Raw genomic sequence first — 21,537 nt, 5'->3', positions numbered from 1 at the left:
GTTGGTAATAATAATTTAAAAAAAAACAGTTTGTGGAAAAGGAAACTTTTCAGAAGAATCTTGGATATTAAATTAAGGGATTAGAATGACTAAAATTACTCTAAAACCCTGTTAAAAACAATCCCACTTAAATTTTATGTTTTTTTTTAAGTAAAAAATTGTAATACTTTTGAAATTTAAGGCAAAAATTCAATAAAAATTACATTTTAAAACTTCCCCAGTTAAGGGGATTTTGGGGAATTTCTAAAAAATTTATGGGAATTAAAATTTTATGTTTTTATAAGTAAAAAATTGTAATTCTTTTGAGATTTATGGTAAAAATTCAATAAAAATTAATTTTACAACTTCCCCAGTTAAGGAGATTTTGGAGAATTTCTAAAAAATGTATGGGAATTTAAATTTTATGCTTTTTAAAGTAAAAAATGGTAATACTTTTGAAATTTTTGGTTAAAAATGGTCAAAATTCAATAAATATTAATTTTACAACTTCCCAAGTTAATGGGGATTTTGGAGAATTTCTAAAAAATATTTGGGAATTAAAATTTTATGTTTTTTTTAAGAAAAAAAAATTTTCCTTGTAATTTAAAAAGGAAAAAAATCATTTTACAACTTCCCCATTTAAGAGATTTTGGAGAATTTCTAAAAAATATTTGGGAATTTAAATTTTAGTTTTTTTTTAAGTAAACATTTTAATTCTTTTGAGATTTATAGTAAAAATTCAATAAAAACTAATTTTATCACTTCCCCGGTTGAGGGGATTTTGGAGAATTTCTAAAAAATATTTGGGAATTAATATTATATGTTTTTTTAACAAAAAAATAAATTGTTTTTGTAATTTAAAGTTAAAAAGTGAAAAGAATTTATTTTACAACTTCCCCAGTTAATGGGGATTTTGGAGAATTTCTAAAAAAATTTATGGGAATTAAAATTTTATGTTTTTTTTAAGTAAAAAATAAAAGATTTTCCTAATTTAACATTAAAATGTGTTAAAATTCATTAAAAATAATTTTTGCTTTAGTTAGGATTTGGGAATTTTCTGTTTACAAACTATTTAAATAACTAATATTTGCCGTAATTAAAGTAAAATAAATATTTTGTTTAGTAGTTTGTCTGAAACGTAGTTAGTTTTAGATAAAGTAACAAATCCCTATGTAAAAATCTTTTAAAATGATTTATTTTATATTTAAATAACAAAATAGGAAGATAAAACTTAATACACAGACAAATGACTGGCAATTTTGCTATGTAACTAAGGAACATAGTCTGGCTACTCACTTGTGACAAAAACAAGGAGAGACAGAGAGAGTAAAAACACAAGATGGCAAATTACAGCTATGTAACTAAGGAACACAGTCTGGCCACACTCTTGTACCAATAACAAGGAGAGAGAGGGAGTAAAAAACACAAGATGGCGTCATAACAAAACCTGTTTAAGGCTGCCTCCTGTTTTATAAGGGAAACTGTAATTTTACAATAACAAAGAGAGAAAGAGATAAAATGGCGTCATAATAAAACCTGTTTATGGCTGATTTATATGAGAAAATGTAATTTTACAATAAATTAAACAATTTTTTTAGCAAATTTATTTAAAAAAATAATAAATATAATAAAAACGTAAATAAATCTTGTGATATAAACAACATTTGTTTAATATTTATCAAATCTGTTAAGGACAAAAATGACAGCATGTTCATTTTCCCAACACCCATCAACTGTCATTTTGTTAACCAAATATTTTGTATTTTTTTTAAGTAAAAGACACCCAGAATTGTTTATTTATTTACTCTTGAAACTAGCTAAGCAAAAGTTTTGTAATTTTATCATGTTATAGTTAGATAAATCTCTGCTCTAAGAAAATTATTTTTTATTTACTTAAAAATTGTTGTCTGAACAAACTTACGTCAAATGTTCACTCGCTCCTGCACACTCATTTATGATCTTTAAACACTGTCAAACTCACCTTTTCTTATCTAAACTAAATACGTCAGCAACACTCTTTTAGGAAATTGTTCTTTTTAGCATCATTTCAATTTTTGATATTTTTTTAAATTTTTTAAAGACACCTAAAAATAAATCACGTTTCAAACACATTTTTTTTCTTAAACATCATTTTGTATTAAATAATGTCTATAAAATTTTAAGTATTTTACAATCATTAGTGCGTCATTTAAAAAAGCTTAAGAAGAAACGTTTTATTTTTTATAATGTTTTTTATGGAAAAAGTAAATAAACAGTAGAATAATATTAGTATAGAGTTGAAGAGTGTTTAAATAGAATTAAGAGGCTAAAACTGGTAATAGAAACTTAAATATCAACAAAATTTTCAAATCACATTTCAAGCAATATTAATTTTTATTAAATAAAATCAAAATTTTAAATTCCCAATTTTTTTTAAAAATTCCCCAAAATCCCCTTAAGTTTTTTATTGAATTTTTTTACTTTAAATTACAACGATATTTATTTTTTCCTTTAAAAAATATAAAATTTTAATTCCCAAATTTTATTTAGAAATTCCCCAAAATTTCCTTAACTGGGGAAGTTGTAATATGGGTTTGAAAAGCAGAGCAGTTTTATAAAATTTCTTAAAATCAGAATATTTTGTAAAGAAAATAAAAATTTTAAATTCCCAAATTTTTTTTTAAAAATTCTCCAAAATCTCCTTAAGTTTTTATTGAATTTTATGAATTTTTTTACTTTAAATTACAACAATATTTATTTTTTCCTTTAAAAAATATAAAATTTTAATTCCCAAATTTTATTTAGAAATTCCCCAAAATTTCCTTAACTGGGGAAGTTGTAATATGGGGTTGAAAATTAAAGCAGTATCATAAAAATTTTTAAAATCAGAATATTTTGTAAAGAAAATTTTAAATTCCCAAATTTTTATAAAAAATTCTCCAAAATCCCCTTAACTGGGGAAGTCGTATTCCAGGTTTTATCATAAAATTACCTAAATTTTTAATGCTTTTATTCAAAATTTTATATAAAGAAAATCAAAAATTTAAATTCCCAAATTTTTTTAAAAATTCTCCAAAATCCCCTTAACTGGGGAAGTCGTATTCCAGGTTTTATCATAAAATTACCTAAATTTTTAATGCTTTTATTCAAAATTCTTTATAAAGAAAATCAAAAATTTAAATTCCCAAAATTTTTTTAAAAAATCTCCAAAATCCCCTTAAAATTTTTATTGAATTTTTACCAATTTTATATTGTAATTAACAAACTGTTTTATTTTTCCCTCAAATAACATAAAACTATAATTCCCAAATATTTTTTAGAAATTCTCCAAAATTTCCTTAACTGGGGAAGTGGAAATCTCGGATTTAGCTAAAATTCTAAGCATTAGCTTAAAATTTTTTAAATTCTTAATATTTTTACTTAAAATTTTTGTAAAGAAAATCAAAATTTCTAAATTCCCAATTCTTTTTAAAAAATTTCCAAAATCTCCTTAACTGGGGAAGTGTTAATCTTGGATTTAGCAAAAATTGTTAGTAGTATTTTAAAATCTCTTAAATTTTTATTCCAATTTTTTTTATAAATTTGTAATTTTTTAAATTCCAAAAAATTTTTTTAAAAATTCTCCAAAATACCCTTAAAATTTTTTATTAAATTTTAAAAATTTTTATCTTCCAATTACAAAAGTTTATTATTTTTTCACTTAAATAACAAATATTTTTTAAAAATTCTCCAAAATTTCCTTAACTGGGGAAGTCATAATCTCAGATTTAGCTAACATTGTAGGCATTAGCTTAAAATTTTTTAAATTCTTAATATTTTTATTTAAAATTTTTTGTTAACAAAATCAAAAATTCTAAATTCCCAATTTTTTTTAAAAATTTTCCAATATCCCCTTAACTGGGGAAGTCGTAATCTAGGTTTTAAAAGCTAAGTTTAAGCAGTATCTTAACATATTTCCAATCTCTAATGTTTTTGATTGATTTTTTGTAAATAAAATCAATATATTTCCACTTTCATTAACACCCCTTTAATGAATTCCTAAAATGAGAAAAATTATTTTAATCCGAGCACATTTTTATATTCTTCTAATATCCAGCTAATAAATTTAAATTATAAGAAATACTAATTTTATTACTTAATAACCTTAAAATCTAAATTCCCAAATAATTTTTAAAAATCCCCCCACAGGAGATTTTCAGTTTGAAATTGGGAATTTATTTTTTTTTAAGAATGTTATAAAACCATTAAAAAATATTTAAAAATAAAGTTTGTTAAAATTCCTTCTTCCCATTAACAAATTCCTTTAAAGGGGAACTTTCTTTTTACTGGAGACGCCCTTATTTTCTAAAAATATCTAGTAAATAAAGCTTTATTGTAAAAATATTTATTTTTTTTACTAAACGGCGTGAATAACTGAATTCCCAAATAATTTTTAAAAATCCCCCCTACAGGAGATTTTCAGTTTGAAATTGGGAATTCAAATTTTTTTTAAGAAAAATAAATTTTTAAATTGATAGTGTTATAAAACCATTAAAAATACTTGAAAATATCATTTGAATCTAAGGAAATAATGAATTCCTAGTGAAAAATTAGAAAATCCCCAATTGGAAAAAAATTAATTTTTAAAAAATTTTGAATTTTTTTAACTTTTTTTTTTAATAGTGATAAAATCTTAATTCTTAATTGTTTTATAGAAATTTATCAAAATTCCTTTAACTGGGGAAATTTCTATTTTAGCTTTTAAAAGGAATTTCAAAAAGTTTTTTAAGATTTCTTGAATTCTTAATATTTCTTTAGGATTTCAAAATGAAAAATTTATTTATTAAAAGTAATAATCCCTAAATAATCAAATTTGATTACAGTTGATAAATAAACCTTTTATATGTACTGGATATTTATTACATTTTTAAATGCTACTGTTTGCTTAAGGTTTTTTTTATTTATAATGAAATGTTTATTTTATAAACAAAAATTTCCATATTAAATTTGTAAAATTTACCCCATTTTTTTTTAATTGAAAAATCCTTCATAATTTACATTAACAAATAAATTTTGTTTGTTTGTCATTTATGGTGCCATAATTCTTTTAATATTTTAGCCCTTGGTTGTAAAATTGTTTGTAATTTTTTTCAACAATTTTTTTAATTAAAACATTCTACACTTGAACTTATCTTTTGTTTTGCTTTATTTATAGGTTTTGTTTAAAGTTTTGTGTTAATAAATCATTAAAAAAAGTAAATATTTTTTTAAAATAAATAAAATTTAAAGTTAATATGAATTTAGAGCAGATACTGGATTATTTAAAATTTTTAAACAAAATGAGGCTAAATTTTTTTTTATCTATTTAATTAATTTTGTAATAAAATATTTTAAAAATAATGATTTAAAGTTAATTCACATAGACCTTTTGTTAATTTCTATGGCAAATGCTTTAAAATTTTATCTTGAATAGCAATTATAAGCATAATTAAGCTAAAATGCTTCAAAATACCTTTTAACACCTTCCTTTTACAACAAATCCTTGAAATAATAACTATAATAACTATGGCAGCCTGTTTTAATGATTGACATCACTGCTATTTAACGGTACTTCCTTTTTGTTACAAAAAGTGTTACCAAGTCTTTGTTCCTTATTAAAACTCTCTTTGGTTACAAACAGTGTGACCAAGTCTGCTCTAAAAAAACGCCAAATAGGAATATACTTCAAATTTGCACAAATTTATAACAAAATATAACAAAAACTAACAATAAATTAATAAATTTATGTTAACTTAACAAAAACTATACAACAATAGTGTAAATTATTAAGGTTTCAAAGCAATTTGCAAGCAAAACTAATTTCAAACAAGTGACAAATTGTTTCCAGGTCCAGTCTTACTAAGAGCAACGAAAATTTTTGATTAATTTTGTTTTATTATCATATTTATAATGTTATAAATACAATTACAATAATAAATATTTTAAACACAACAAAAAAAAAACGCTATTAAATTTTTTATACTCACCTTAATATGATGGTTGATATTGTTGTTGTTTTTTTTAAGTGAGACAGAGATGATGATGATTTGTGTAGATTTTTTTGCTCACAAAATAATTCAATTTAAATCAAAGCAATAAAATAAAAACGTGTGTATTGGAGATGAGTTTTGTTTGTTTGCAAAATTAAATCTTTTAACATAAATACATGGACATACGTTATTAGTTCCTTCACCACAAGTAACGGTATTATCTGGTGATATTTTTGTTGTTTGTATAGGTATTGCAGTTGTATGTGTTGTTGTTGTTTTTTTTGCTGCTGCTGCTGTTGGTGATGCCGTTGATTTTTTGCGTTTTGATAATTTTGTGGAATCTGCTGCAACTGCAACTGCTGCTGCTGTTGATGATTTTGTTGTTTATTGTGATAAGCGAATGTACTATATTGATAACAACAATAAATACCACAACTACTTGGACAAGTGAACTCACAAATAACCAGACAACTAAAATGTAACTCATATAGTAAGAGTAATGTAGAATTCAATGTTTCCATTCAAAAGAATTTTGAGGTTTTTTAAGGAAATTATTGCTGTTTTTTGTGTGAGAATAGTATTAAATGGACGTTAAAGCTGAAAAATAGAAATAATATAGAAAAGCTAAATTAATAGCTAAACACAGGTTCTAAAATATTCACAACTGACTTAAAAATTTTGCCTTTATAAGGAAATTCATTAAGAAATTGCTTAAAATTAAACATAAAACTGATTTTAAAACTTCCCCAGTTTAGGGAATTTTTGGAAAAACTTTTAGGAATTTAGATTTTAGGTAAAAAGAATGAAGAAATTTAATAAACACAATATATTATAAAAAATACTATAAAAATTAATTAAAAAACTCAGTTTAAAACTTCCCCGGTTAAGGGGATTTTTGGGAATTTCTTAAAAAATATTTGGGAATTTCAATTTTATGTTTTAAAACTAAAATTATAAACTTTGTTTCTTAAAATTAAACAATAAAATTGATTTTTATAACTTCCCCAGTTAAGGGAATGTTCGGAAAAAGATTTGGGAATTTAGATTTTAGCTATAAGGTATGAAAAAAATGGCATACCCACAATATATTACAAACATTATAAAAATTACCATGAAAATTAATTAAAAAACTCAGTTTAAAACTTCCCCAGTTAATGGGATTTTGGGGAATATCTTAAAAAATATTTGGGAATTTAAATTTTTTGTTTTAAAAGTAAAATTATAAATTGTTTTCTTAAAATTAAAGAATAAAACTGATTTTTATAACTTCCCCAGTTAAGGGAATTTTCGAAAAAGGATTTGGGAATTTAAATTTTAGATAAAGTGACGGAAAAAAATTAATTGTATTTATATAAATAACAATAAACTACTAGAAACACTATGAAATTACTTTAAATTATTTAGAAATCAGTAATTAAAACTTCCCCAGTTAAGGGAATTTAAGGAAAAATATTTGGGAATTTAGATTTTAGGTAAAAGGAATGAAAAAATTTAATAACCACAATATATTACAAAAATTACCATGAAAATTAATTAAAAAACTCAATTTAAAACTTCCCCAGTTAAGGGGATTTTGGGGAATTTCTTAAAAAATATTTGGGAATTTCAATTTTATGTTTTAAAACTAAAATTATAAACTTTGTTTCTTAAAATTAAACAATAAAACTGATTTTTATAACTTCCCCAGTTAAGGGGATTTTCGGAAAAAGATTTGGGAATTTAGATTTTAGTTATAAGGAATGAAAAAATTTAATAACCACAATATATTACAAAAATTACCATGAAAATTAATTAAAAAACTCAGTTTAAAACTTCCCCAGTTAAGGAGATTTTGGGGAATTTCTTAAAAAATATTTGGGAATTTAGATTTTATGTTTTAAAATTAAAATTTTAAATTTTGTTTCTTAAAATTAAACAATAAAACTGATTTTTATAACTTCCCCAGTTAAGGGAATTTTCGGAAATAGATTTGGGAATTAAAATTTTAGGCAAAGTCACTGAGAAAAATTAATTTTATTTATATAAATAACAATAAACTACTAGAAACTCTATTAAATTACTTTAAATTATTTAGAAATCAGTAATTAAAACTTCCCCAGTTAAGGGAATTTAAGGAAAAATATTTGGGAATTTAGATTTTAAGTATAAGGAATGAAGAAAAATGGCATACCTGCAATATATTATAAAATTACCATGAAAATTAATTAAAAAACTGACTTTAAAACTTCCCCTGTTAAGGGGATTTTTGGGGAATTTCTTAAAAAATATTTGGGAATTTCAATTTTATGTTTTAAAACTAAAATTATAAACTTTGTTTCTTAAAATTAAACAATAAAACTGATTTCTATAACTTCCCCAGTTAAGGAAATTTTTGGAAATATATTTGGGAATTTAAATTTTAAGCAAAGTCACGGAGAAAAATTAATTTTATTTATAAAAATAACAATATTACTTAGAAATCAGTAATTAAAACTTCCCCAGTTAAGGGAATTTCCGGAAATAGATTTGGGAATTTAGATTTTAGCTATAGGGAATGAAGAAAAATGGCATAATCACAATATATTACAAATATTATAAACATTTGTATGTAAATTAATTATAAAACTCAATTTAAAACTTGAGTTTTTTTTTTGGGAATTTCTTAAAAAATATTTTGGAATTTCGTTTTTATGAATTTTTATTAGTTTTAATGCTTTATTATAGCGAAAATTTGTATTTTTGGGGAGATTTTAAAAAAAGTATTTGGGAATTAAGATTTTATGTAAGTTTTCAAAAAATAAGTGTGTTTTTTGCTAAAAGAACTTGGTTCAGTCGAAATTCACCAAAAAATAATTGTCCCCAGCATAAAAAAATTCCTAATGTAAGGAATCAGGAACAAAATTGATTTCAATAAGATTTTGTTTAAAAAAATACTAAAGAAATAATAAAAATCCAATAAAAAATTTTAAATGTTTAAAATTCCTACTAAATGTGATTTCCTTACTTCCCCTGTTAAGGGAATTTGGGAAAATTTCCCAAAAAAAATTGGGAATTTACATTTTCTGAAAATATTTTTGTAATTTAGGTTTGAAAATTGTAAATATTCAATAAATATTCTTGTTTTATTAGTAGGAATTCATTATTTTTTATGTTTTAAAGAATATTTTTATAGATTTTTTGTTGTTTTCAAAGAAGCCAAAAATTTCCTAGTCTTTTTAATGTGGCTACACTTTAATAAGCCGCCATTTTGTGTACCTCTCTCTTCTTTAAAAGTTTCCATATTATATTTACTTAAAGTTTGTTACTTCCTAGTTTTTTTAATGTGACCACACTTTAACAAGCCGCCATTTTGTTTTCCACTCTCTTCCTTTGAAGTTGCCATATCATATTTATTTAAAGTCTTTTTGTTGTTGTTGTTTTTGTTAATTTATTTAGTACAGTTTCTCAGGGAAGTATTTTAAATAAGTTCACTAGACTTTATCAATAATAATAATAATTTATGCAAAAAACGCAATATTTATTTCAAAAAGAAAACTGTTTACTTATTAAGTAAATGTTAATTATATGTAACTAGCATTAATGCATTCATATATATTTCACCAGCAGTTTCTTTCATCATCTATCATTAAATTGTTTATGGTGTTTTTTAATATAAAAAAAAAAATTTAAATTACTAGCTACTTGTTTTAAAAACAAATATTGTTTACTATCTTAATTATTATGCATTTTAATTTATGTTTATTATTTTTATTTAATTCAATTATTCATATTTTATTTAACATTAATTTTTTTTCCAGTTTGAATGAATAATGAATAAATTTATTAAGGTTTCTTGAACCTAAATCGGTTTAATCCAGTTAGTGACAAGGAAAGTACAACAACAACAACAAAAAAACCGGTAATGTAGGTCATTTGCCTAATTAACTGTGTACAGTTGCTTTCAAAATACTACTTTTGTAGTGTTTATGAATTCTAGCATAAAATAAGAACGAAATCAAAATTGAAAATAAAGAAATGAAATAAGGAAATGTATATTTAGTATGTAAATGTGGTAATTGTACAGTTAGACAGGCTTATTATTTGTTAAAAATGTTAAATTCTAGATTTAATAAAATCTGTCCGGAAGAGGTTTCAAAATATTTTATTTTAATTAAGAATCTTGAAAATTTATTTGAGTTTCCGATTTCTAGAAATTCAAAATTTTTTGTTAAAGTTTGGAAATCAAACATTTTATTGGAGTATAAGAATCTTGAAAATTTATTTGAGTTCCCGAGATTTCGAAAATTTTTTGTTAAAGTTTGGAAATCAAAATTTTTTGTTTAATTTAGGTACACAATAATTTCTTATTTTAGAGTATATGAATCTTGAAAATTTATTTGAGTTGGAGAGATTTCCAAAATTTTAAAATTTGTTTTTTAAAGTTTGGAAATCAAATATTTTTATTTAATTGAAGTGTAAAAAAAAATATTTTATTTGATTATGAGAAGCTTGAAAATTTATTTGAGTTCCCGAGATTTCTGGAATTTATTTTTTAACTTTTTGGAAATCAAAAATTTTTATTTAATTTAAATGTAAAACAATTTCTTGTATTAGAGATAAGAATCTTGAAAATTTTTTTGAGTTCCCGAAATTTAAAAAAATTTCAAAATGTTTTTTTTATGTTTGGAAATCAAAAATTTTTATTTAATTTAAGTGTAAAAAACTTTTTTGTATTTGAATATAAGTATTTAGAAAATTTATTTGAGTTCCCGAGATTTCCAAAATTTCTAATTACAAAATTTTTTATTTAATTTAAGTGTAAAAACAATTATTTTATTTGATTATGAGAATCTTGAAAATTTATTTGAGTTCCCGAGATTTCCAACATTTTTTTTTTTTTTGGTAAGAAAAAGTTCTGGAAATCAAATATTTTTATTTAATTTAAGTGTAAAAAAATTTCTTGTATTTGAGTATAAAAATCATGAAAAATTTTTTTGAGTTCCCGAGATTTCAAAAATTTCAAAATTTTTTTGTTAAACTTTGGAAATCAAAAATTTATAATTAATTTATCTTACATTTAAATATAAGAATCTAGAAAATTTATTTGAGTTCCCGAGATTTCCAAAATTTCAAAATTTTTTTTTAAAGTTTGGAAATCAAAATTTTTTATTTAATTGAAGTGTAAAAAAATGTCTTGTATTTAAATACAAGAATCTTGAAAATTTATTTGAGTTCCCGAGATTTCCAAAATTTCAAAATTTTTTTGTTAAAGTTTGGAAATCAAAATTTTATAATTAAATTATGGGTTAAACAATTTCTTGTATTTGAATATAAGAATCTGGAAAATTTATTTGAGTTCCCGAGATTTCAAAATTTTTTTTTTTAAAGTTTGGAAATCAAAAATTTATAATTAATTTATGTATTAAACAATTTCTTGTATTTGAATATAAGAATCTAGAAAATTTATTTGAGTTCCCGAGATTTCCTTAATTTCAAAATTTTTTGTTAAAATTTGGAAATCCAAAATTTGTATTTAATTTATGTGTAAAATAATTTCTTGTATTTGAGTATAAGAATTTTGAAAATTTATTTGAGTTTCCGTAATTTCCAGAATTTCAAAACTTTTGAAAATCAAAATTTTTTATAAAAAAAATTTCTTGTATTTAAGTTAGCAAATATTCCAGAATTTAAAAATTGTTTTGTAAAAAAAAAAAATCTTGAAAATTATTTTTTTTTTTTGTAATTTATTCAATCACATTTTATTTGTTGTTGTTTGCACTTTTATTTATTAATTACATAAAATAACAACCATTAACACTTGTTTATATTTATTATTCAAAAATTTCAAAAAAAAAAGTACACTTGTAGTTTACAGAATTTACACAAAGTATACAATTTAATTATTATTATAATAATATGTTATTTATATTTATATAGAAAAGAGTAACGTGACTGACTGAGACTGAACATTCATTCATCAAACTCGTAAAGCTAGAAACTTGAAAATCGGCTAATAGGTTCATTTTTTATAAATATAGATAATTAATAGTTTAGCACACAAATAAATTATTCCTTTAATTACATAAATATATTTCTTTTAATAACACAACAACACTCAACAACTTGTCACAAAATATTTAATTAAATAATTAAAAAACTCATAAATAAAATTTTCAAATTTTAAAACGCCATTTTTGTTTACAAAAATTTCCATTAAAATCTTTACAAATTTTACTACGCCATATATTTTTCATTAATTTTTATTTAAATCATTTCATTTTTTATTAAAAATCACTATTGTTTAATTAATAACAGCGCAATTATGTTTCTTTTTGTTATAATTAAATTTTTAAACATAGATTTCATAATTATTACTTTTATTTTTAATTTTGACGTTTTATTTCTATTACATTATTTATATAGCAAATTTTCAATACTTTTTTGACATTTCCTCAACCGTTTTTATGCGTGCTTTAAGTCGTATTTCAAATAAAACTGTGATTTAGAAAAACTCATTTGCTCTAGATGAGTTACAAAAAAAATATATATATAATGTATGTATATAAGCACATCATACATATATTTAAACCATAACCATTGAACCGTTATACATTTGTATTCACATATAGACAGACATGTGTCCCCATGTAGCACCTTAAATCTATATAAAAAAACAAAGAATTTAAAACGAATATAAAAATACCCTGCTTTTCTCTATAAAGAATAACGCTTAAAACAATTACATTGGCAGCACCGTAACAAATACTAGTGGCAAGGATTGTTTTGTTTACCTTTTACACTAAAACAAAATGGCGGCATATATTGAGCGAGAGAGTTGTTAATATGTATATAAGAAAGTAATAGTGACCAGCAATGTTTTGTTTACCTTTTTTAAATAAACAAAAATGCCGTTACATTATTGAGCTAGAGTATAAATATAAGAAAGTAAAAGAGGACAGACTTGTTTTGTTTACATTTTAACTGTAAATTCATATTAAACTAAGAGTTGTGTTGGAATAAAAATCTATTATTCTTTTCTTTTAAAAAATTCTTATATTTAAGCAAACCCTTTCCTATAACTAATAATACTGTCTAACCCAAAAATATCATTTGTAGCCAATTGCCTGAATTTACTCTGTATACAACAACAACAACAGAAATCGTCTAATTTGATTTGAGTAAAAAGCCACTTGACAGAATCAACAAGCTACATGCAACAACAACAACAACAGCAACGAAATTGAAATAAATGTTACTAAATACATAATACAATAATAAATATTCAACAATAATACAATACAATAAAAACTAAAGTAAATAAAATAAAACAAACCAACTAAACGGTGATGGATGTGATGATGATGATGGGTGATAACGTTGATGATGTGATGAGGTTTGTCATGTACACACAAACTCAGCACAATTTTTGCAATATTTTCCCTTCCTTTACCAAGGGTTACCAAAATAATAGATTTTCCCATGATCCCAGGAATTTTAAAGGGACTTTTGAATTTGACATAAAAGTACTGTAAAAATAATGGGAGTTAATGGGATTTTAAGAAATTTAAATTTTATGCTTTTAAACTAAAATAATAAATTAGTTTTCTGAAATAAAGCAAACAAAATGGAAATCTATTCTGAGACTCACTTAAAAAAATCAAGGAATTAATAAAATTCCGCTTTTCTCCAGGAATTTGTTAAAATGCAGTTTTAAAAAAAACTTTAAATTACAGCTAAAACCGAGTTATGAACTTCCCCAGTTAAGGAGATTTTGGTGAATTTCTAAAAAAATATTTAGGAATTTAAATTTTATGTTGTTTAAGTACTAAATTAAAATAATGTTGTAATTTAAGTTTAAAAATATTAGTCAAAATTTTATTTTTAACTGAGTTTACACCTTCCCCGGCTAAGGGAATTTTGGAGAATTTCTAAAAAATATTTGGGAATTAAAATTTTATGTTGTTTAAGTACTAAATTAAAATAATGTTGTAATTTAAGTTTAAAAATTTTATTTTTAACCAAGTTTACATCTTCCCCGGCTAAGGTGATTTTGAAGAATTTCTAAAAAATATTTGGGAATTAAAATTTTATGTTGTTTAAGTACAAAATTAAAATACATAAGGTGAAAATTTAAGTTTAAACATTTTTTAACCGAGTTTACATCTTCCCCAGCTAAGGGGATTTTGGAGAATTTCTAAAAAAATATTTGGGAATTTCAATTTTATATTATTTAAGTACAAAATTAAAATAATTTTATTTTTAACTGAGCTTACAGCTTCCCTGGCTAAGGGGATTTTGGATAATTTCAAAAAAATAATTGGGAATTTAAATTTTTTGTTAAAATTAAAGTTTAAAAATATTGGTAAAAAAAAGCTATTTTTACTTTGATAATTTTTTTGGCGTATAAACATTTTCTAGAAATTCCAAGTAAATTTTTGTTTTTTTTTCTAAATTTTTAAAATTTTTTTATTTTTTTCTATTCATTATTTTTGTAATTCCTTACAAAAATATTTGGGAATTAAAATAATTTTGTTGTTTAAGTTTAAAAATTTCGTAAAAACTAAGAATTCTTGGGAATTTTTTTAATATTTGTTGAAGATTGCTTTTGGCTTTTAGCCATTATCATTAAATTTCACTTAATTTCTGTTCATTTTGTTTTTTGTATTTTTTTCTATTTAAAATGTTTAATGTACATATTTTGTTTAATAAAATTAATTTTTGTTTGTTCAGTTTCTTTTGGTGTTTTAAAATTTGTTTATTTTTTGTTATTTTACATTAAACACGCTGCTATTTTCATTAATAAACTCTTTTTAAGCAATTATTGTTCCCAAAATTCCTGTTTTTCCTTTAAAAATATCCCTGCCTTTACAATAATTTCTCTAAGTGTATAGCCATATGTATGATAAGGATATTAACGGGACTTTATTCCTTGTTTACATTTCTTATTAGCTCTCTCTTCTATTTGTGTGCCGCGAGACAGAGAGAGAACAGTATAATAATGAGTTGGCAATAAAACCGTTATTTAAAATAAGAAAATAAACACAGCAAAAAGCAGTGCAACAATTCAATTTAAATAATAAAAACATAGTCAGTCGTCTGTCCGTCGCGGTAATAATAATTGTAATAAAAATAAAATATACATTTAGCGAAATATGTAAGGAAACCAACAACAAAACAAATCATTGGGGAAATTGTGATAAATAAGTATGTATGCATATTTTATTTGTTGTTGTTTGTTTGTATATTACATTAGCGCCTTGACAAACCTACACACAACACATGATTGCTGTTGGACAGAAAGAAAAAAAAACAAACAACATGGCAGCCAAAATCATGTTAATCTATTGTTTATATCTGAATGTCACAACAAAGCAACAAGAACAGGAACTATGTATTTTAACAGTAACATTATAAAGTTAACTAACATTTATGTATATTTAACATGCAAATAAAAGTAAATAAAGTTAAATGTAAATAGCAGACTAAACACTGTTAAATTTATACAGGGTGTGTGTGTTTGTTTTATCACCACCATGTAATTGTCATGACCTGCCCATTTACATATGTTATAGTTTTGATTGTTTTTTTATCTTGTCCCCCTTTTGTTTTTTTTTTAAATTAAATTACTAATTTAATGAATTTGCCTTTTTTGTGTTTGTTTTGCAAAATAAATAAAATAGTTCTATCTCTAAGCTTTACTACAATGTGTTTTATTTTTGCAATTTAAATGATAGCTGGTAATTTGATCTTAAACAGAGATTACGAGGAGACAAAGGTAAAGATGAAAAAAAATTTAAATAAAAGTTTTGCTGAGAAATTTGTATCTATTAAATTGTTGGAGGTTGAAAAATAAAGAACTGTTGTAAATATTAATTAATTAAGAAAATAAATTATTTATATATTAACAAAAAAGGAAGAGATTTAAGAAAGTTAGACAATTTATGTTTTTTTTTATTAAAATTAAGTTTAAACTGCTTGAAATGTCAGTCATTTCAAATAAGACAGATTGTTCTATAATTTATTTTCATCTATTCCCGATTTTTTTCTGTTTTTTAATTAAGTTACTTTCTTTAGTTATGCCTAAAAGTATGCCACCAGATTTTTGTAAGTTATTTAAATTGTTAAAAGTTATGCCTAAAAGTATGCCACAAAATCAATCAGTCAAATAAAAATCATGAAAACTAAAAGAATAATTTCAGCAGGGGATACGAAAATAATTTTTATGGAATTTAAAGAAATAATAAAGGTAATATAGGCAATTAAAGGACCTACAATTGAATCTTATTTCAGATTAAATAAAAACTACAAATTCAACTGAATTTGAATAGGAAAATAACATAGAATTTGAATAGGAAAAATGAGAAAAGGGAAAAAAACTCCCGGGGAATTTTTTTTCATAATGGGGCTGTATATATAGAACTAAAGAATGAAGCCTTGTTAGACGTTAAAAAATAGCCACAATTAAAGCTTATTTTAGTCTGTATAAAAACCTGAAATGAGGGCTACTGTTAGACGGTTTAAAGACCCACAATTGTAGTTTACGCTAGACTGTATAAATAGCCAGAAAAAAGTTAAAGTTAGACTTTTTAGGTTCCACACAATTGGAGTAAATTGTGGATGCTTTAAAGACCTACAATTAAAGCTAATGTTAGACTATTTAAATTCTAAGAATTGAACATAATATTGGAATATATATAGACCAACGATTGAAGCTAATATTGGTCAATATAAAGACCTACAATTGAAGCTAATATTGGTCTATAGAAAGACGTACAATTGAATCGAATATTGGACTATATTAAGACCTATTATTGTAGCTAAAATTGGACTGTATAAAGACCTACGATTGACGATAATATTGGTCAATATAAAGAACTACGCTTGAAGCTAATTTTGGATTTTAATAGACTTACAATTGAAGCTAATATTGGACTATAGAAAGACCTACGATTGAAGCTAATATTGGTCAATATAAAGACCTACGATTGAATCTAATATTGGTCAATATAAAGACCTACGATTGAAGCTAATATTGGTCAATATAAAGACCTACGATTGAAGCTAATATTGGTCAATATAAAGACCAACGCTTGAAGCTAATATTGGTCAATATAAAAACCAACGATTGAAGCTTATATTGGTCTATAGAAAGTCCTACGATTGAAGCGAATATTGGTCAATATAAAGACTTACAATTGAAGCTAATATTGGTCAATATAAAGACGTATGATTGAAGCTAATATTGGACAATATAAAGACCTACGATTGAAGCTAATATTGGTCAATATAAAGACCTACGATTGAAGCGAATATTGGTCAATATAAAGACCTACGATTGAAGCGAATATTGGTGAATATAAAGACCTACGATTGAAGCTAATAATGGTCAATATAAAGACCTACAATTGAAGCTAATATTGGACTATATAAAGACCTACGATTGAAGCTAATATTGGTCAATATAAAGAACTACGCTTGAAGCGAATATTGGTGAATATAAAGACCTACGATTGAAGCTAATAATGGTCAATATAAAAACCTACAATTGAAGCTAATATTGGACTATATAAATACCCACGATTGAAGCTAATTTAGGATTATATATAGACCTACAATTTAAGCTAATATTGGACTATATAAAGACCTACGATTGAAGCTTAAGTAAGACTATGACAAGACCTTCGATTGAAGCTAATATTGGACTACATAAAGATCGTTGTTAGACTGTTTAAGCACCTACAACTGCAGTTAATATTAGACTCTATAAAGAGCACTATTACAACTTATATTAAAACTGTATAAAAAACTAAAATTGTGGAAAAACTAAGGCTGTATGAACTTAAGTTTTAAGTTTGTTTCAAGATTTATGTTTAAAGCTTATTTCTAAATTTATAAATTGATAATAAAACACTAATTTTTTTTCAAATTTTCTTAAAAAACATCGTTCAAATTTAAGATCTTTTTTTTATTTGAACACTTTTTTCAATCATGTAAACATATGTGTACATGTCCATGTTACGTACGCCTAAACAAAATTATATATTATTATTTATACACATTTAAAGAAAAAACCCTTAAACTTATTCAGAGCGCATCATTTTCTCCTTTTGTCTTTGCATCTTCTTCTTGGACAACTTCTTCTTGGCGGGCTCATCTTCGGAGGCCTTGGCAACAACTTCTTCCTTTTCGGTAAGGATGACCTCAACGTGACAGGGTGAGGACATGTAGGGGTTGATGCGACCGTGAGCACGGTAGGTACGACGACGCAAGCATTGGGCACGGTTGACTTGAATGTGGTCAACAACTAGACGATCAACATCGAGACCCTTGCAGTCAGCGTTGGCTTCAGCATTGCGCAACAATTGCAAAAGGAATTCGGCGGATTTTTTGGGCCAACGACCTTGGGTGGTCTTCCATTGCTTGGCTTGGGCGCAACGGCCAACACCACCGTTGAAACGACGGAATGGTACACATTCTTTCTTCTCAACGACAGCCTTCAAGAAACGTTGGGCACGACGCAAAGGCATACGCTTGATGGCCTGGGCGGTTTCATGGGTGTTCTGTAAAGGAGATTAAAATAAATTTAAATTAAAATTTGTTTTTTTTTGGGGGGTGGGGGTTTATTAGAAAGGAAATCTATTTCGATTAGATGTTTAACAGGACAGGTAGTGTTTAATCTTTTGTAAAAGCTTTAACCACTGTTTATCTGCTAAATATATTTAATCTACAGCATTTTAAGAACTTAGATAAGTCTTGGTTAATTAAGCAACTTATCATTATAGCAAATGCTGATGTATTCTAGGAGTTGCTAGGGAATTTTCAATCAAAATGAACAAAAAGTACATATTTTGAATCATAATTCTATGCAGCAACCTAAAGTGTTTGACTAGTGTGTTTCTTTTTGTAGAGTATGAAAGTAGAGGGCAAGGCGTATTTAACAAGGTGACAGCAGTGGCGAATTGAAATAAATACAGGCGAATTCACTTATTTTTTATATATAGAGTTTGACATACGGACGTACGGGCGAATATTTTTTATATGTGTAGTTTGACATTTGTGCGAGCTATTTCTATAATCAGCTGTGCTGCCGATGGCACCTTATTAAATGCACCTTGGTAGAGGGGTTTTGTTTAACAGGACAGGTAGTGTTTAATCTTTTGTAAAAGCTTTAACCACTGTTTATCTGCTAAATATATTTAATCTACAGCATTTTAAGAACTTAGACAAGTCTTGGTTAATTAAGCAACTTGTCATTATAGCAAATGCTGATGTATTCTAGGAGTTGCTAGGGAATTTGATTTATAATTCTATATAGCAGCCTAGGTATGAAAGTTTCTCTAATTTGGGTGACAGAAGAGGAAAGAAAGGGTTTGTTTAACAGGACAGGTAGTGTTTAATCTTTTGTAAAAGCTTTAACCACTGTTTATCTGCTAAATTTATTTAATCTACAGCATTTTAAGAACTTAAACAAGTCTTGGTTAATTAAACAACTTGTTATTATAGCAAATGCTGAATAAAACAGGTATAAAGTTAAATAAATAATTCGGATTAAAGGGACATAACTAGCAGCCAGTATAGAAGAGGACTTTTATGAAAACTTTTCCAAACTAAATTGTTTATAACACAAACCTAAAAATCTCAGCAAAGAATTGAATTATTTTATAACAAATTTCTAAAGATTGTTTTCAAATTCAACTTATAACCAAGTCTAAGAAGAATAGTAGACAGAGTTAGGTCTTAAATTCTGCTGATGCTTGGTCTACCACGCTTCAATCCCCTTGGGGAATTCACTATTTTAATCTAGCATCATTGCAAAAGTTACTGGAACATTTAAATAACTCCCTAGCACTGATTTAAGATGCACATTTTTATTAAAAAATCAACATAATTTTTATTTTCCAAGTCTCCTAAAATAAAAACCGAAATAACCTTTCACTTTTATACCAGATTTGTTTTATAAATTATTGATTTTCTTTAATATTTATCATATAACCAAGTCTAAGAAGAATAGTAGACAGAGTTAGGTCTTAAATTCTGCTGATGCTTGGTCTACCACGCTTCAGTCCCCTAAGGGAATTCACTATTTTAATCTAGCATCTTTGCAAGTTACTGGAACATTTAAATAACTTCCAAGCACTGATTAAGATGCAAATTGTTACTCAAAATAAACACAATTATTTCTTTTCCTAAAAACCGAACCAACCTTTATACCTGTTTCTTCTTACAAAATTATTAATGATTTCCTTTAATATTTATCATATAACCAAGTCTAAGAAGAATATTTGACAGAGTTAGGTCTTAAATTCTGCTGATGCTTGGTCCACCACGCTTCAAACCCCTAAGGGAATTCACTATTTTAATCTAGCATCTTTGCAAAAGTTACTGGAACATTTAAATAACTTCAAGCACTGATTTAAGATGCAAAAAACATAATTTTCTTTAATCCTCGTCCAAAAAAACTAACCTCACTTTAAACACTGATTTTCTTGTTGTTTTTTTTCTTTATCGACACACATGTCAAACACTCAGACTTTATTGAACTGTCACTTTTTTTTGTTAAAACACTAACAACCACACACAACACTTACCTTGAAATGCACACGTAGATTTGGTCCACGGGCTTTGCAGGATTTGGCAGCTGTCTCTGGTTCCCTTGAGTACCGACCCATTTTTGTTTAATTTCTGTATACCACACACACATAAAAATAAACCAAAAAAAAATTATATTAGATCCATGTTTACTGCTTTTCTATATGTATTTCGTTCATATGCATTTAAAACAAATATTTTTTTTTTAAATCATTTTTTCTTTTAAATACTCCACAATTTTTCTTTCAATATTTCTATTAGTCTTTAACAAATTGTATGAAGTTTTGTTTGGCATTGTTAAAAAACTTTAATTTTTTCATATTTTCAAGATGTTTTAAAATAATTTGCTTAGATTTTTAGAAAAATCGTACCTTCTTCTTAGTGAATTAAACCGGAAAAGAACTTTTTTGACAGCTGTCTTGGGGTGGGTAAAGCAGTGTTAAAACAGGGTCGTTTATGGAAATGTCATTTGTAAACAACAAAACATAAAGCAGAGTTGTATTTTCTTAAAGAAACAATGTTGCCATTAGGGTAAACTGTATAAAAACGCTTAAATTACAGAAAATTGTTTGAAAATGGTATTTTTTATGGTAAATTATGAAAAATGTGTAATTTTAGATTTTGAAAGGGGTGTTAAACGGAAATTTAAAGAGTGTTCAGCTAAAATTTAGATTTTTATTAAATAATACCGGAGTAATAAGATAAATAATGGAGGTTTTTTTTAAAAGGCTGGAGATGCTGAAAAATAAATAGCGAAACGTCAGATACAAATGAAATAATTTCTTTTATTTATATTTATGTGAATACAAAAGCAACGTTGAAAGATCACATTACTGAAAATCTAATTAAAATAAAACAATTATTAAATAAAGATTGATTATAAAACGAAATATCACAAAATAAATTGTTTATATATAGTTTTTTTTATTAAAAAATAAATAACATTATTTAAAAGTTTTAAGGAAAATAATATGGAATAATGAATCATGATAGTTCTTTGTGACATTAATAATTTTTTATATTC

At 24.7% G+C, this 21,537-nt stretch overlaps 1 protein-coding gene across 1 annotated transcript; it reads right to left on the bottom strand.

The window, feature by feature from the left end:
• Positions 1 to 17,768: 17,768 nt before the first annotated feature.
• RpL17 (ribosomal protein L17) lies at positions 17,769 to 20,940 on the bottom strand. The gene is made up of 3 exons (XM_065507960.1): positions 20,885 to 20,940; positions 20,513 to 20,606; positions 17,769 to 18,484 (listed from the first exon to the last, which is right to left on the bottom strand). Exons 2-3 carry the CDS (start codon positions 20,591 to 20,593, stop codon positions 18,005 to 18,007), a joined length of 561 nt encoding a protein of 186 aa, XP_065364032.1. The 5' UTR covers positions 20,594 to 20,606; positions 20,885 to 20,940; the 3' UTR covers positions 17,769 to 18,004.
• Positions 20,941 to 21,537: the final 597 nt, after the last annotated feature.

The sequence above is a fragment of the Calliphora vicina genome, chromosome 4, assembly GCF_958450345.1.
Source record: "Calliphora vicina chromosome 4, idCalVici1.1, whole genome shotgun sequence".
NCBI lineage: Eukaryota > Metazoa > Arthropoda > Insecta > Diptera > Calliphoridae > Calliphora > Calliphora vicina.
This window is presented reverse-complemented; position numbering and strand designations above follow the sequence as displayed.